Source organism: Schistocerca gregaria, chromosome 5 (assembly GCF_023897955.1).
Source record: "Schistocerca gregaria isolate iqSchGreg1 chromosome 5, iqSchGreg1.2, whole genome shotgun sequence".
Classification (NCBI taxonomy): Eukaryota; Metazoa; Arthropoda; class Insecta; order Orthoptera; family Acrididae; genus Schistocerca; species Schistocerca gregaria.
The window spans coordinates 92,950,088-92,966,450 of record NC_064924.1 but is presented as its reverse complement, the minus strand read 5'-3'; the positions used below and the strand labels follow the sequence as shown (position 1 = coordinate 92,966,450).

General features: G+C 44.8%; 1 protein-coding gene across 1 annotated transcript in view; it reads left to right on the top strand.

The window, feature by feature from the left end:
* The window catches only part of LOC126272500 (venom dipeptidyl peptidase 4-like), a 360,092-nt gene that overhangs the window by 322,243 nt on the left and 21,486 nt on the right, over positions 1-16,363 (top strand). The window contains exon 12 of the mRNA XM_049975390.1: positions 7,208-7,388. Within this exon, the coding sequence (XP_049831347.1) occupies positions 7,208-7,388 (181 nt within the window). The remainder of the gene's footprint in view (positions 1-7,207; positions 7,389-16,363) is intronic.

The window sequence follows — 16,363 nt, the reverse complement described above, 5'->3', positions numbered from 1 at the left end:
CGTATCGCGACGTTGCTGCTCACGTTGATCGAGATCCAATGACTGTTAGCAGAATATAGAATCGGTGGGTTCAAGAGGGTAATACGGAATGCCGTGCTGGATCCCAACGGCCTCGTATCACTAGCAGTCGAGATGACAGGCATTTTATCCGCATGGCTGTAACGGATCGTGCAACCACGTCTCGATCCCTGAATCAACAGATAGGGACGTTTGCAAGTCAACAACCATCTGCACGAACAGTTCGACGACGTTTTCAGTTGCATGGACTATCAGCTCTGACACCATGGCTGCGGTTACTCTCGAGGCTGCATTACAGATAGGAGCGCCTGCGATGGTGTAATCAACGACGAACCTGGGTGCACGAATGGCAAAGTGTCATTTTTTGGACGAATCCAGGTTCTGTTTACAGCATCATGATGGTCACATTGGGGTTTGGCGACATCGCGGTGAACGCACATTGGAAGCGTGAATTCGTTATCGCCATACTGGCGTATCACGCGGCGTGATGGTATGGGGTGCCTTCGGTTCCACGTCTCGGTCACCTCTTGTTCGCATTGACGGCACTTTGAACAGTGGACGTTACATTTCAGATGTGTTACGACCCGTGGCTCTACCCTTCATTCGATCCCTGCAAAAACCTACATTTCAGCAGGAAATGCACGACCGCATGTTGCATGTCCTGTACGGGCCTTTCTAGATACAGAAAATGGTCGACTGCTGCCCAGGCCAGCACATTCTCCAGATCTTTCACCAAATGAAAACGTCTGGACAATGTTGGCCGAGCAACTGGCTCGTCACAATACGCCAGTCACTACTCTTGATGAACTGTGGTATCGTGTGGAAGCTTCATGGGCCGCAGTGCCTGTACACGCCATCCAAGTTCTGTTTGACTCAATGCCCAGGCGTATCAAGCCCGTTATTACGGCCAGTGGTTGTTTTTCTGGGTACAGATTTCTAAGGATCTATGCACTCAAATTGCGTGAAAATATAAACACATTTCAGTTCTAGTATAATATGTTTGTGCAATAAATACTCGTTAATCATCTGCATTTCTTCTTGGTGTAGCAATTTTAATGGCCAGTAGTGTATTCACGACGCCCTCTGACCAGTGAAGCTCCTAACACCTGCGGTACATTAATCAGCAACTAATCGCCGAAAGCCAAGGCCCAGCGGCACACTGCATACAAAAAGGTTTTCACTAACATAAATGCGAGGCCCGATGAATAGTGTGCAGTAAAACATCGCCAAGAGAATCAGCAATCTTGTCGCGGCCAGGGTGTTCTACATTGCAGTATTTTTGCTCTCTACATCTACACCAACAGGCTTACTCTGCAAGTCATTCTCAATTGCATGACAGACGGTACTTCCAAATATTCCACTATTAGGGTTTCTTCCCTATCAATTCCGATATGGAGAAAGAGAAGAACGGTCGTTTAAATGCGTCTGTGCGCAGTTTGATAACTCTAATTTACTCTTCGCAGACCGTATGGGAGCGATACATTGGAGGCGGTAGTATATACCGCACTTAATACTTCTTGAAAGTTTTTAAGTAGGCTTTCGTGGAGTAGTTTACGTACACTGAAGCGCCAATGAAATTGGTACAGCCATGCGCATCCAAATACTGAAATACGTAAACGGGCAGAACACGGTGCTCCGGTCTGCAGCACCTGTATGAGACAGCAAATGTCTGGTCGGTTGCTGCTGCTACAATGGCATGTTATCAAGATTTAAGTGAGTTTGAACGTGGTGTTATAGTCTGCGCACGAGCGATGGGACACAGCATCTCAGAAGTAGCGAGGAATTGGGGATTTGCCCGTACGACCATTTCACGAGTGTACCGTGAATATCAGGAACCCGGTAAAACATTAAATGTCCGACATCGCTGCGGATCCTGCAAGAACGGGACCAACGACGACTGAAGAGAGTCGTTCAACGTGACAGAACTGCAACCCTTCTGCAGATTTCAGTGCTGGGCCATCAACAAGTGTCAGCGAGCTAACTATTCAACGAAACATCATCGGTATGGGCTTTCGGAGCGGAAGGCCCACCTGTGTACCCTTGATGACAGCGCGACACAAAGCTTTACGCCTCGACTGGGCCAGTCTAGACTATTGATGACTGGAAACATGTCGCCGGTCAGACGAGTCTCGTTTCAAATTGCGTCGAGCGAATGGCGTGTACGGGTATGGGGACAACCTCATGAATCCATGGACAGCGTTGTCAGCAGGGGACTGTTCAAGCTGGTGGAGGCCCAGTAATTATGGGGCGTGTGCAGTTGGAGTGTTACGTGACTCTGACAGGTGACAAGTACGTAAGCATCCTGTTTGATCAGCTGCGTTCATTCATGTCCATTGTGCACTTGGGCAATTCTAGCTTGACAATGCGACATCCGCACTTCCAGAATTGCTACAGAGTGGCTGCAAGAACATTCCTCTGAGTTTGAACACTTCCACTGACCACCAAACACCCCAGACATGACCATTATTGAGCATAACTGGGATGCCTTGCACTCTATGTTCAGAAGAGATGTCCACCCCATCGCACTCTTACGGATTTGTGGAGAGCTCTGGAGGATTCTTGGTGTCAGTTCCACCCAGCACTAATTCAGACATTAGTCGAGTCCTTGCACTTCTGCGTGCTCGCGGGGCCCTAACCGATATTAGGCAGGTGTACCAGTTCTTTGGTTCTTCAGCGTATATATTTCTTCGCCTATGCAGTTTGCTATTAATAACACATCACTGATCAAAAGCAATAGCAATATGCATAGCTTCAACACTAGGAGAAAGGCTGATCTGCACTACTTTGGATCAACATAACTTTGGCACAGAAAGGGGTGAACTATGCTGTTACAGAAATCTTTGGCCACTTACCAAAGAGCATCAAAAGTCTGTAGATAGCCAACATTTAAAAAACAACTTGAAATAATTTCTGAATGTAAATCAAAAATCTTACAACTAAAATAATAAAGACCACTTGAAATATGGCATAAGGAACCTTTTGTTAAACCGATACGTTCCGTATCATTAGAAAGTGTCTTCATGATCTACGGAACAAGTGTAGAAGCACACTGATCTGTATTTGCTTGCATGTAGCTGCCGACACACGGCCCAGCGCAGGGCTCGGGCCATAAGCCTGTCTACTGAGCGGTAACACCTGAGAGAATTCTTATAGAGGAATGGCTCCAATGACATGAAGGCTTTGCGTGAAATGTACAGCCCAGAAACAATACCGGAAGAGGTTAAGCGACTGGCGTTTCGGTTATATCTGGGACCAACAACAGCAAAGTTCGGAAGAATCTTCAAGATACGAGTATATTATGTTAAAACAATCTTAAAATCACCAAAGAAGACTAAATGACTAGGCCAAGGATCTAGTGGGGCTGCACATACGTTGGGTCAATAGCATTCAGTGCAAGAGTGGACAGTGGTACATCGGGTAGACAAAGTACTGCGTTCTACAGCTCTGCTTGGAGGAGGCCAGGTGCATAAAGACAAATCGGCGGTTTCTGAGCACAGCTTATAAGGAAGAAGGGAGATGAACGTCTCGTCGACATCAAAGTCACTAGAGATGGCAGCTTCAAGGAAAGAACCCGTGGTCAGTGGATCTTCGGACACCATAGAAAAGGGAGCCATCGAAATTACGACTAATGATGGCCTCGTAAGGTGGCTACGTACTAAGTTCTGCTTGGGACACGTGGCTAGCCACTATTCGCACTCCCAGCAGAGAGGCATTCGTAGAGCATGCCAGATGGAGTCCGATTGATCATGGCGTGGCTCGAGCACGGACCCTCCCCCCACCACAACCCCACCACCATCCACCTTTTCGCAAGGGGAGCGGGTGTCGGTGCAGCGCAGCCATTATACAAGGAAAACCAATACCCCGTCTCGGCACATGGCCAAAAGCTGTGACACTCGCTAAAACACCGCGACATTTCGACAAACTTACACCACTGGAAACCCAAGAATTTTACATTGATCTACAATTAATTTTAATAGAATCTGCGCAAGTCAGCGCCAGAAACGGCTGGCAATTGGCAGTTCTTCTTGTCGACAGTTGCAGTGATGGTAGAAACCTTTCCCTTTATCACTTAGCGAAAAGAAGAGCAAAATCACACTGGTCTCTTTGTTACTTTCGATGTGTGGGCTGTTGAAGCAAGTAGTGCTACAAAAAATTTGTTTCTAATCTATGGTGGGGAGTCTTCTAATTCGTAAAAGACAATCTAATGCGTAAGTTAGCAACACAAAATTTTATTAGATTTTACCTTCACATTTTATGTGAACGTAGAGTAATCTGTAAAAAAAAAGTTGAGTACATATGCGGAATAGGGGCCGTGCAGATCATAGATGTTAGGGGGCCTTTATGACTTCAGACCTTTCACTACCTTTTTTTCGGAGTGAAAGTTACCTTGTTTTTTGGTGTGAAAGGTACTGGTTTGTGGTTAATTTAGTTAGCCTCATAGTGTGGAGTAACATTATGAAAAAAAAGTCCCCTGTTTAGTTTTCCAATATGATGACGGATGGGACATACCAGGTTATTATTAAGTATCTCCAAGGATTAAGGACTGGCCAAAAGATAAAAGACAAAGAAAAGCGACTGACTTTAGTGGATAGAACATGGTTCTAAGTTTTTAATTCAAATTACAGTTCCTGAATGTGGGAACTATTTGTGACGAACCAAAGGTCAATTTGTGCGTGCTCTTGTTTGACATGATTCGTCCGGGAAGATGCAACAGCAGTCTGCTTTTCAGTTATATTTACTGGGCTGCCTGTCTACATGACGCGAACTGATTCGATAGAACAATATGGGGCGGAACGGAGTGGATCAAAGGGTTAACAATGAAACTTCAAGAGTGTGCAGCCTACGGGTGCAAGCAGTAATAATAGGAATTCTACAAAACATTAACAGGCTTCTCTTTATCGGTAGGACATGAGCACATAGCAATAACATGCAGCAAATTCCCACTTATTCTCTGAAAACCAGGGTTGATTCGAGAACAATTTTTCACACAAGCGACTTACAATTTGGATGCCCCCTCCCTCCTCGCCCTTCCTGCCCTTGTTCTTCCTACGCTTTCATGTGTGTCAGTTTTCGCTACTAATTATGCTGCGAACTGTATACAATTTTTGCTCTTCAGCATCTCGGGCGCCCCTCTCAACTTGGCGCCCCAAACGACGGTTTGTGTCTCTTGTGCTTAAACCGGCCCTACTGATAAACTGTATCAGGACACATACACTGAGATGACTCCTAATACTGTGTCGGCATCTTTAGCAGGAACTCGATATTGTATAGACTCAACAAATCATTCGAATTCCCCTTCAGGAACATTGAGCCATGCTGGCTTTGTAGCACAAATGCATAAGTGTTAACAGTGCAGGATTTTGTGTACGAGCTGACCTTTCGTTCCATAAATTTTCGATGGGATTCATGTCGGGGGATCTAGTTGGCCAAATCATTCGCTCAAATTGCTCAGAATATTCTTCAGATCAGTTGTGAACAATTGTGGCCTGGTGATATGCTACATTGTTATCCATAAAAATTCCGTCGTTGTTTAGGAACTTGAAGTCCAGGAATGGGTGCAAACGTTCTCCAAGTAGCCGAAAATAACCATTTACAGTCAACGATCTATGCAAACACAGCCCACACCATTATGGAGCCATCACGCACTTGCACAGAGCCTCGTTGACAACTTGGGTCCATGGCTTCATGGGGTCTGCGTCACACTCAAACCCTACAATAAGCAATAATATTATCTTGGAACCCTTCCATTTGGTCCGTGTTTGCATAGAAAAACAGAGAGAGAACTGACGAAGGACACGGAACGGAAAGCACACACACGCAAAAGAACCACTTCCCCATCACACACAGAGACATAAATAATCAAAAGAAGTCTTCGTAATTCGCGTTACAGTTTTTCGTAGTCTTTCTCACCACTTGCGATACGCCTCGCGAGACACACGCGAACAGCAAGATGGCGTAATATTTTTGATCAGAAACAAAGCGTAAAAGTTTTGTTTTTCTGTGTAAAAAGCAGCCACACGAACGTGAGTACACGAATAGCTAAGCAACAGCTAAATACACACCAAAATAACTGGTTTCCACAACACTAACACAACCCCAAGTATATACTGCTGACATACGAAATTCACCTTTGAGTATTTGTTTACTAACAGCCGCTCACATGGTTGCATATGACATGATGTTCGGTAAGTAAAAAGACGGCAACAGAAAAAAGAGCACAGAAAATATGTCACAAACAGCGCCAATAATTGCTTAAAACATGCTGTAGCATACAATAAATAAGGTAGTATGAAAGTATTAATGTAAAAATATATTTCAAAAGACGATTTGTAAAAATGTAATAATGCCTAACTGCGTTTGTACAACCATACCATTTTCTGCATGTTTTAGATTAAAAAATCCCCGCTGATGATGGTGATATTTGTCGCCGAAACTAGTTTTGTATAATAAAGAAATAAACGAATAACAAGGTATTTTGCATCAAGGCGGACTCAATTTGCGATATTACTGTCGTACCATAAGCTTTCACCATCTGAAGTCGGGACCCAACTGATCAGGCCATGGTTTACCAGTCGTCTACGGTCCAAGCGATATGGTCAGAGCCTAGAAGAGGTACTGCTGGCGATGTATTGCTGCTAGCAAATGCACTAGTGTTGACCTGCTGCCATAGGCCACTAACGCCAGATTTTGCCGCACTGTCCTAATGGACACGTTCCTCGTATGCTCCATGTCGGTTTCTGTGTTGTTTAACGTATTGTTTCTTGTCTATCAGCACTGACAACTCCACACTAACGCTGCTGCTCTCGGTCGTTAAGTGAAGGCCGTCTGCCACTGTGTTGTCACTGATGAGAGGTAACACGTGAAATATAATGTTATCAGCACACTTTGGACACTGTGGACTTTTGAATATCGAATTCCTAATTATAGCTCCAGCTACCATTTCGCCTTCAGAGACTGTTAATTACCTTCATGCGGCCCCTGTCACGTCGGAAACATTTCCAAATGAACCACCTGGGTAGAAATGACAGCTCAGTCAATGAACTCCCCTTTTATACCCTGTGTACGTGATACTACCCCCATTTGTACATGTACATATCACTATCCCATGACTTTCGTCACCTCATTGTACGTAAAAATGGTAGTCCAAGGGTTAAAGTATCCTGACACGGAGTTCTTGCTTGTGTGGCAGGCGATGTGCTGCAGTGGGTGGACAACGAGGATCTGCGGACGCAGCTGCTGGGGAAGCAGCAGCCGCGCCAGCTGGACGACTGGGTGGAGGTGGGGGGCGGGCTGCGCGCGCAGGTGCGGCTCTGGCTGCCGCCGGGGCTCGATCCCCGCACCTCTGAGAAGAGGCCCGCCATCGTCTACGTGTGAGTACACCGCTGTGCGTGTCTACGAGTATGTTAAAGGCTGTGCTGTCCTTCTACAACACATAAACGTTCAAAATCCTGCTGGTAGACCGCTAAATGATTCTGGAAAACTGGGGTAAATGTGAAACAAATACGACTCGAAGGTGTTTCGACTTCTTCAGAGACAGCGACATGGAAAAATATGCTAAATGTGTAAATGATATTGTTTTCGCCATTTGGTACTTCTTACTTCCTTCTGGGTAGAGTACTGAAGTTTCATTTTGTGGCTTTGGTCAAATGATCGCGCAAATTGGCTTATTTCAGCACGAGCTCATGAGTACAAAACATAAATTTATGCCATGAGAGTCGTGCTGAGTATACTGATATGCAACATACCATCAACCTTTAGAAATTAGTTACATTGGATGTTGTAGTGGAGGTCAAGGACATCATCTTACTATTTTGATTATACAGGGATCGTGATGTTGATGCCATCTATATGATACTTGACCTGCTCCAGCTACGTGTGGCTAGCAGTATGCCTAAACTACTGGACAACAAGTCTGGCGTAGCGGTAATTTCTGTACTTACCTTTTCCTGCATTTCCCTTCACGCCCCTTAAACTTTCACTATGTGCGAAAAACTCTATTCTTATTAGATTAACATATGACACGTCCCTCATCGCAGACTGTTTAAGAAGTCGGAAGCAGCTCGTTCTAGTCATATCGTTGACAAGGTATTGGCCGTTGGGAGTCTCGACTAACATAGTAGAGATATTAAAGTTTCATAAGCCATTTGCAATACGTACACAAGAAAGAACCATGTCGCCACTTTAACTAACTATTAACTGGCCCATTTTTATATATTTGTGAAATTATTATTTTTTCTACAAGGCAGTAATTATTTGAGAAAAATTACTTTGTTTATATATACAGAAAAAGTGAAAAATACTTTAAGCTTCCCACCGTCCAGCTCAAACTGGTGACCAAACACCTTAACGTAGGGGAGTATAGATTTATAAGTTGACAGCGAACAATTAGAAATGTATTCCGAAAAAGGAAAAAAGCTCTCTGTTCTGAAAGGCTTTTTGGAATAATCAATTACTGTTGCTGTACCAGGGTCATGGAGCTGAGTGATGGGTACAATTCGAAATGTGTTTTTGAGTGTGTCCTCCGCCCTTTTCTTTGTCTTTATATTAAAATTGTGTTTTGTCCTCGGAGAACATTATCGGCAGAAGTTACCAGAAACCAGCTGGTGACAGTGTAGTGACTGTTCGCAGCGCTCGTTTTGCAATCTTGTGGTCGCATCGGAGAGTCTTTCGAAAGTAGATGACTTTATTAGTGGTAGTGGAATAGTGAAGACTTTAACCCTGTCTCGCAGTTCAAAGTGAGAGCTAGTGGCATTTATTGAGACTGATTTCATAATGTAGTCGTGCTGAGGACTAACCTGGGTTCACCGGCAAATGTTCCCGAGCAAACTTGTGAAGCAATGCTTGGCGTAATTTTTCTGGCGCTCCCCACACCGCAAAGCCTGCGTACATTCTGGCAGCAACAGCAGCGCAACGCCACGCAAGTTTCGAGGATGAGTCAGTAGAACCGTTTCACAAACTGGGAAAAATTTCCTTCGTGGAAGAAGTACTTCCATTCGTTTGATCCTTCCATTTCTTTTACTATTTCATCATTTTCTTAGTCCACAATGGAAAAAGTACTCCCCTGTAATTAATTTATAAATATTTCGTACAAATTGGATAAACTATGATGAATGTCAGAACGGTACCATTGTCACCTACGACTGAATGGGAGAATTTCTAGGAATCATCCATACATATTATAACTTAAAGTCCTCCGCATTTTTATGTCTGTATGTAAATAATGATTTCAGGAACTACTGTAGGGATTTTAATACTCTTTTCCCTAATAGGTAGGTTAGCAGGGATAGGAGATAGACCCAAAGTCGTCCAAATGCAGCTTGAGGCCAGTGCGAGCTGCTGCTACCAGGAGCCGGCCGGAGTGGCCGAGCGGTTCTAGGCGCTACGATCTGGAACCACGCGACTGCTATGGTCACAGGTTCGAATCCTGACTCGGGCATTGATGTGTGTGATGTCCTTAGGTTAGTTGGTTTAAGTAGTTCTAAGTTCTAGGGGACTGATGACATCAGTAGTTAAATCCCATAGTGCTCAGAGCCATTTTTCTGTTACCAGAAGGCCAGCGCGAGGTACTGCCGACTCCATAAACAATCTGCGATGCAGGACGTATCAGATATTAAGGTGATAAGAATAGCTAATTTATGCTGGTGCATATGAATTGCAGTTGACAACGTCTGGATTACAAATGTGCAGCTGCTTAGTTTGTTTGCTAGGTGATCAGTGTGTGTGTGTGTGTGTGTGTGTGTGTGTGTGTGTGTGTGTGTGAGTGTGTGTGTGTGTGTGTGTGTGTGTGTGTGTGTGTGTGTGTGTGTGTGTCATCTGAAATTTTTGTGCAAATCCAGTTATAATACTACACAACTAATTCTAGCCTCATTTTGATTGTAAGGTTCTCAAATGGATTACTGATCACCCACTCAGAAGTTTTTTCTTCATTCTATTTTTCAACTACCACAGAAGTATCATCTGGTTAAACCTATTTTTGTCTGTAAATCATCCATATTGGGCAGAAATAGGATTGAGCCTAGTATGGAGCCGTGTGGGACACCCTGAGATGTGGTTTTCCAGAACAATTATTTGCCCCCTTTAAAGTGTCCCTGCAGAGTGCTCTTTGTTTTCTGTCCCATTAATAGGATTTAATCCATTGTACAACATTGCCATTATTTCCGAAATGATCAAGTCTATAAACAGGAAAAGTACAGTTCACAGTATCGAAAAGAAGGGACAACTACAACCTTTGTGCTCTTTCCTGAACGCTGCGCTTATGTCCTCGACGAAGTTGTTATCTCAGTTCCATTTTTCTGAAAAACAAACTGTTTGTTTAGACAAATGCAAAGATTTGCAAGACAATTTTCGATTCGAGTATCAGAAAATTTCTCAAAAGTGTTGATATTTCGAACCTTAATTAAGGGTTTATATGTTTACGCTCTGTTCATGTAGCGTCATACTCCAGCATCCTGCGGTTTACAATGGAACGAAAAGAAGATAAAAGGGTTTAATGCCGTGGGTATCTAAAGTATGGTGTGAATGCAGGTTCAGAATTGGAAGGTATCCTCTCTTCACCTAAATAGTGACCTAACGTTTAGGACAGACTCGCTCTTAGTAGGAGAGCAGGTGGACTGCCGCCCACATGGGGTACACTGACAGGCTGGTGGCAACAGAAACCGCTACTCGACCGTTATGAGTGATTCAACGGCCCAGCAGGTCTTGCGCGCTTAAATAACACCAGTTTCCGCCACGAATTACAGCGCTACATATAACTTGTCTATGTCTTGTTTGTTAAGAAAGTATTACCTCAGTTCAAAGCAAACAGGTAAATGTACACTGAAGCGCCAAAGAAACTGGTATAGCCTTCCGTATTCAAATCCAGAGATACGCAAACAGGCACAATACGGCGCTGCAGTCGGCAACGCCTATATAAGCCAACAAGTGTCTGGCGCAGGTGATAGATCGTTTACTGCTGCTACAATGACAGGTTTTCAAGATTAAAGTGAGTGTGAACGTGGTGTTATAGTTGGTGCACGAGCGATGGTACACAGCATCTCCGAGACAGCGGTGAAGTGGGGATTTTCCCGTTCGACTATTTCACGAGTGCGCTGTGAATATCGGGAATCCGGTAAAACATAAAATGTCCGACATTGCTGCGGCCGGAAAAAAGATCCTGCAACAACGGGACCAACGACGACTACAGATAATCGTTCGACGCGACAGAAGTGGAAACCTTCCGCAAATTGCTGCAGATTTCAATGCTGGGTCATCAAGAAGTGTCTGTTGGCCGGTGTGGCCGAGCGGTTCTTGGCGCTTGAGTCTGGAACCGCGCGACCGCTACGGGTCCAGTTTCGAATCCTGCCTCTGGCATGGATGTGTGTGTTGTCCTTAGGTTAGTTAGGTTTAAGTACAAGTGTCAGCGTGCGAACCATTCAAAGAAACATCAATATGGGCTTTCGGAGGTGAAGACCGATCCGTGTACCCTTGATAACTGCACGACACAAAGCTTTACGCCTCACCGGGGCTCGTGAACACCGACACTGGACTGTTGATGACTGGCAACATGTTGCCTGGTCGGACGAGTCTCGTTTCAAATTGTATCGAGCTGATGGACGTGTATGGGTATGGAGACAACCTCATGAATCCATAGGCTTTGCATGTCAGCAGGAGACTGTTCAAGCTGGTGGAGGCTCTGTAATGGTGTGGGGTGTGTGCAGCTGGAGTGATATGAGACCAATGATACGTCTAGATTCGACTCTGAAAAGTGACACGTACGTAAGTATTCTGTCTGATCATCTGCATCCACTCATGGTCCGTTCTGCATTCCGACGGACTTGGACAATTCCAGCAGGACAACCCAACACCGCACACGTCCAAAATTGCTACAGGGTGCCTCCAGGAATACTCTTCTGAGTTTAGAGTCTTCGGCTGGCCACCAAACTCCCCAGACATGAATATTATTAAGCATATCTGTGATACCTTGCAGTGTGCTGTTCAGAAGAGATCTCATCTGGGAAAATAATGTTTTTTTATTTATAAACCCATGCAGTGAATTATAAATAACATTGACAGCAAAAATTAATGTGGAACGAAGTACTGCCCTCTGACTGGGCATCAAAAACATTCATTGTGTGAGCTCACTGGGTGTCGAGGCTGCTCACAGGAGAGACTTGTTGACGAAGAGTCTCGGCTTCTTAATGCAACATAGGTTTTACTCTGATATATCCGAGCAACGGTTAGATATGCTGAATCGTTTACCTTACTACAGCTGCGTTGGTTTTCCGAGTTAGTATGTCAAGTAGATTAGGATAGGAACTGTGCCTCAGCGAAGTCAATTGACGAAATGTGTTTTAGGTTGACGTATTGGCTGTGACGTCACCAGGAATGGAAAGATGAACGTTTAACATTTCCAGCCACTCGTGCCGGAGAATCAGGAAAACTATTAGGCAAAGGTCGGACATAGAAGCCGAAACAGAAATCCAAAAGTGATACCCCACAAGTGGCAGCGAAGGCCTTAACAATTTAGTATTTTATGTTGAACGAGATAACTTTAATAAAAACTTATTAACTTTGCATTGTGTATTCCGGGTTGTGAAGGCAGCGGCGTCGTTGACATTTCACTGGTCCGCGTTGATGGTGTTATATTAGGTTGGTGAATACGTTCGTAGCGTTTTTGTTTTGCGTGGTCGTATTCCGATTGCTGACCATTTATTTACCAATTGTCATTTTTGATTTGTAGTTTACTGTTGCTATTTGATTTTACCATTTTGCCATTTGGAGATAGTGAGTGGAGCTCCGGACACTAGAAAATGGAGTTCCAACTGGGGAAACCGAAGATTTCCGACGTATTCTTCTGTTTGAATTCAGTAAAGGGGGTAACAGCAGTGGTGGCAGCTAAAAGATTTGCGTCATGTATTGAGATAATGCCATTCATTGGTCAGGGTATGGCAAGAACATGGTTTTCTCGTTTTAGGAAGGACCATTTTGGCATTAGTATCTCTCCACGTTCAGGAAAAACTTCGGGGTTTGGTGAAGATCGTCATCAGTTACCTCGTGAGCAACACCGACCATTCCTATCCTGTATCGTTACTGGTGACGAGGAATGGTGTCTTTATGCTAACTTAAGGAAAAGAGAGGCACGGTTCAGCCCAAAGAAAGCAGCAACTCCCTGTACAAAGACCTCGTCCATCCGCAAAAGGTGTTATGCATCTGGTGAATAGCGATGGTGTGCTGTGCTGTAAATTGCTTTATCAAGGCCTAACAATCGCTGTTGACATTTATTGTCAACAGCTGGGACGTATTGCAAACGCAATCCAAGAAGAACGACAAAGAACACTGCGTGAAGTGAAGCTACTCCACGAAAACGGCTGCTCGCACTGTGGTACACTGACAAAAAACGCTTTACGGGAGCTGGGTTGGGATGCCGTTCCGCTCCCATGGTATTAACCTGATTGAAACGCCCTGCTGGACTCGCAGGACGGGACACATAGTATAACTGTGGAAAGGGGCCAAAATAAGCGTCTGTCAGTTACACTCGAACATAAAGCTTTATTATTTCATCAAACATTACATATCTCGCGAAGAGACCATGAGGATAAAATCAGAGAGATTAGAGCCCACACAGAAGCATACCGACAGTCCTTCTTTCCACGTACAATACGAGACTGGAATAGAAGGGAGAACCGATAGAGGTACTCAGGGTACCCTCCGCCACACACCGTCAGGTGGCTTGCGGAGTACGGATGTAGATGTAGATGTAGATGTAGAACCAAAAAAACAATTTTAAACACACAGCTTTTATCTTTGGGACTTAATTACCGACTGAAAGCCACTTTAATTTAAAAACGGCTGAAGGCAAATAACTTAAAACGCAAGCATAATCAGAAATTCAAAAGGCAAGCCTTATCTCAAAACAGTTCTTTAGTTAGGCTGAAGTTAACAAGTTGAATTGAAATCGGCTGATGGCTGGACACATAAAACTCCAAAACATTATTTTTTTTTAAACACCAAAGTCCTTACGTGAAACAGTTCTTTATTTAGGATGAAAAAGACCGAGCGAGGTGGCTCGCATTCGGGAGGACGACGATTCAATCCCGCGGCCCGCCATCCTGATTTAGGTTTTCCGTGATTTTCCTAAATCGCTCCAGGCAAATGCCGGGATGGTTCCTGTGAAAGGGCACGGCCGAATTCCTTCCCCGTCCTTCCTTAATCCTATGGGACCGATGACCTCGCTGTCTGGTCTCCTTCCCCATACAACCAACCATAGGGTGAAGGCCTTAAGAGCAAACAACTGAAACTCAAACTGGCTGAAGGCTGAAGAGTTAAAAATTCATTTATTTTTAAATGCCAAAAGGCTTAATTGAAACAGTATTTTAAACTAGGCTGAAGGCCTTAAGAGTAAAACAACTCTAATTTAAAACACAAAACCGGCTAGAAGCCATACAAGTACCAACAACGATAATATTTTTTTAAAAAAAGGCAGTACACACAAGAGCGCCCAGATGTTTGAGGGTCGGCCTGTAATTCAAACCCTAACACTTGCTTAGGTGGCCGGCTGGGGTTCCCGAGCGGTTCTAGGCGCTACAGTCTGGAACCGCGTGACCGCTACGGTCGCAGGTTCGAATCCTGCCTCGGGCGTGGATGTCTGTGGTGTCCTTTGCTTAGTTAGGTTTAAGTTGTTCTGAGTTCTAGGGGGCTGATGACCTCCGAAGTTAAGCCCCATAGTGTTTAGAGCCATTTGAACCATTCACTTAGGTGAGATATGCAGTCGGGTCAAGCAGTCACGATCTGACGACAATCCAACCGACCGACAGTCAGCGGACCCACCGACAAGATAACTTCCACTACACCCGAGCAGGGCACAACAGGGAGTGCAACGTAGGAGATATTGGCGCCCACAACCAGTCATACACGGAGCTATCAAATTACAAACCTTGTTGGACAGCAACAACACGATGAGGAAAATCCCCTGCCAGAAATTTACGTCAATGCCCAGGACAGATAACTGGAACGTAAACGGCCACAAACCAGAAGATTCCGCTGGTGCACTGGAATTCAAATAACAAAATACAGTGAAAACTTCACCCGAGGGTGGCTAGAATTTTCCAACTTGAAAAACACGTTGTTGCTCTCGGGAATATCCCAACAGCCGACAACGAACTCCAAACGACACAATGTGAACAGTCTTGACTTGCTGGCAGGTTAAATCAAAACTCAACTTTCGTGTCCAGGGTCGGTGAGCCACGGAATTCGTACACTACTGGCCATTAAAATTGCAACACCACGAAGATAACTTGTTGCAGACGCGAAATTTAACCGACAGGAAGAAGATGCTGTGATATGCAAATGATTAGCTTTTCAGAGCATGCACACAAGATTGGCGCCGGTGAGGACACCTACAACGTGCTGACATGAGGAACGTTTCTAACCGATTTATCGCACACAAACAGCAGTTGATCGGCGTTGCCTGGTGAAACGTTGTTGTGATGCCTCGTGTAAGGAAGAGAAAGGCGTACCATCACATTTCCGACTTTGATAAAGGTCGTATTGTAGCCTTTCGCGATTGCGGTTTGTCGGATCATGACACTGATGCTCGCGTTGGTCGAGATCCAGTGATTGTTAGCAGAATATGGAATCGGTGGGTTCAGGAGGGTAATACGGAACGCCGTGCTGAATCCCAACGGCCTCGTATCACTAGCAGTCGAAATGACAGGCATCTTATCCGCATGGCTGTAACGGATCGTGCAGTCACGTCTCGATCCCTGAGTCAACAGATGGGGACGTTTGCAAGACAACAACCATCTACACCAACAGTTCGACGAAGTTTGTAGCAGCATGGACGATCAGCTCAGAGACTATGGCTGCGGTTACCGTTGACACTGCATCACAGACAGGAGCGCCTGCGATGGTATACTCAACGACAAACCTGGGTGCACGAATGGCAAAACGTCATTTTTTTCGATGAATCCAGGTTCTGTTTACAGCATCATGATGGTCGCATTCGTGTTTGGCGTCATCGCGGTGAACGCACATTGGAAGCGTGTATTCGTCATCGCCATACTGGCATATCACCCGGCGTAATGGTATGGAGTGCCATTTGTTACACGTCTCGGTCACCTCTTGTTCAGATTGACGACACTTTGAACAGTGGACGTTATATTTCTAATATGTTACGACCCGTGCCTCAACTGAAAACGTCTGGTCAATGGTGGCCGAGCAACTGGCTCGTCACAATACGCCAGTCACTACTCCTGATGAATTGTGGTATCGTGTTGAAGCTGCATGGGCAGCTGTACCTGTACACGGCACCCAAGCTCTGTTTGACTCAATGCCCAGTAGTATGAAGGCCGTTATTACGGCCAGAGGT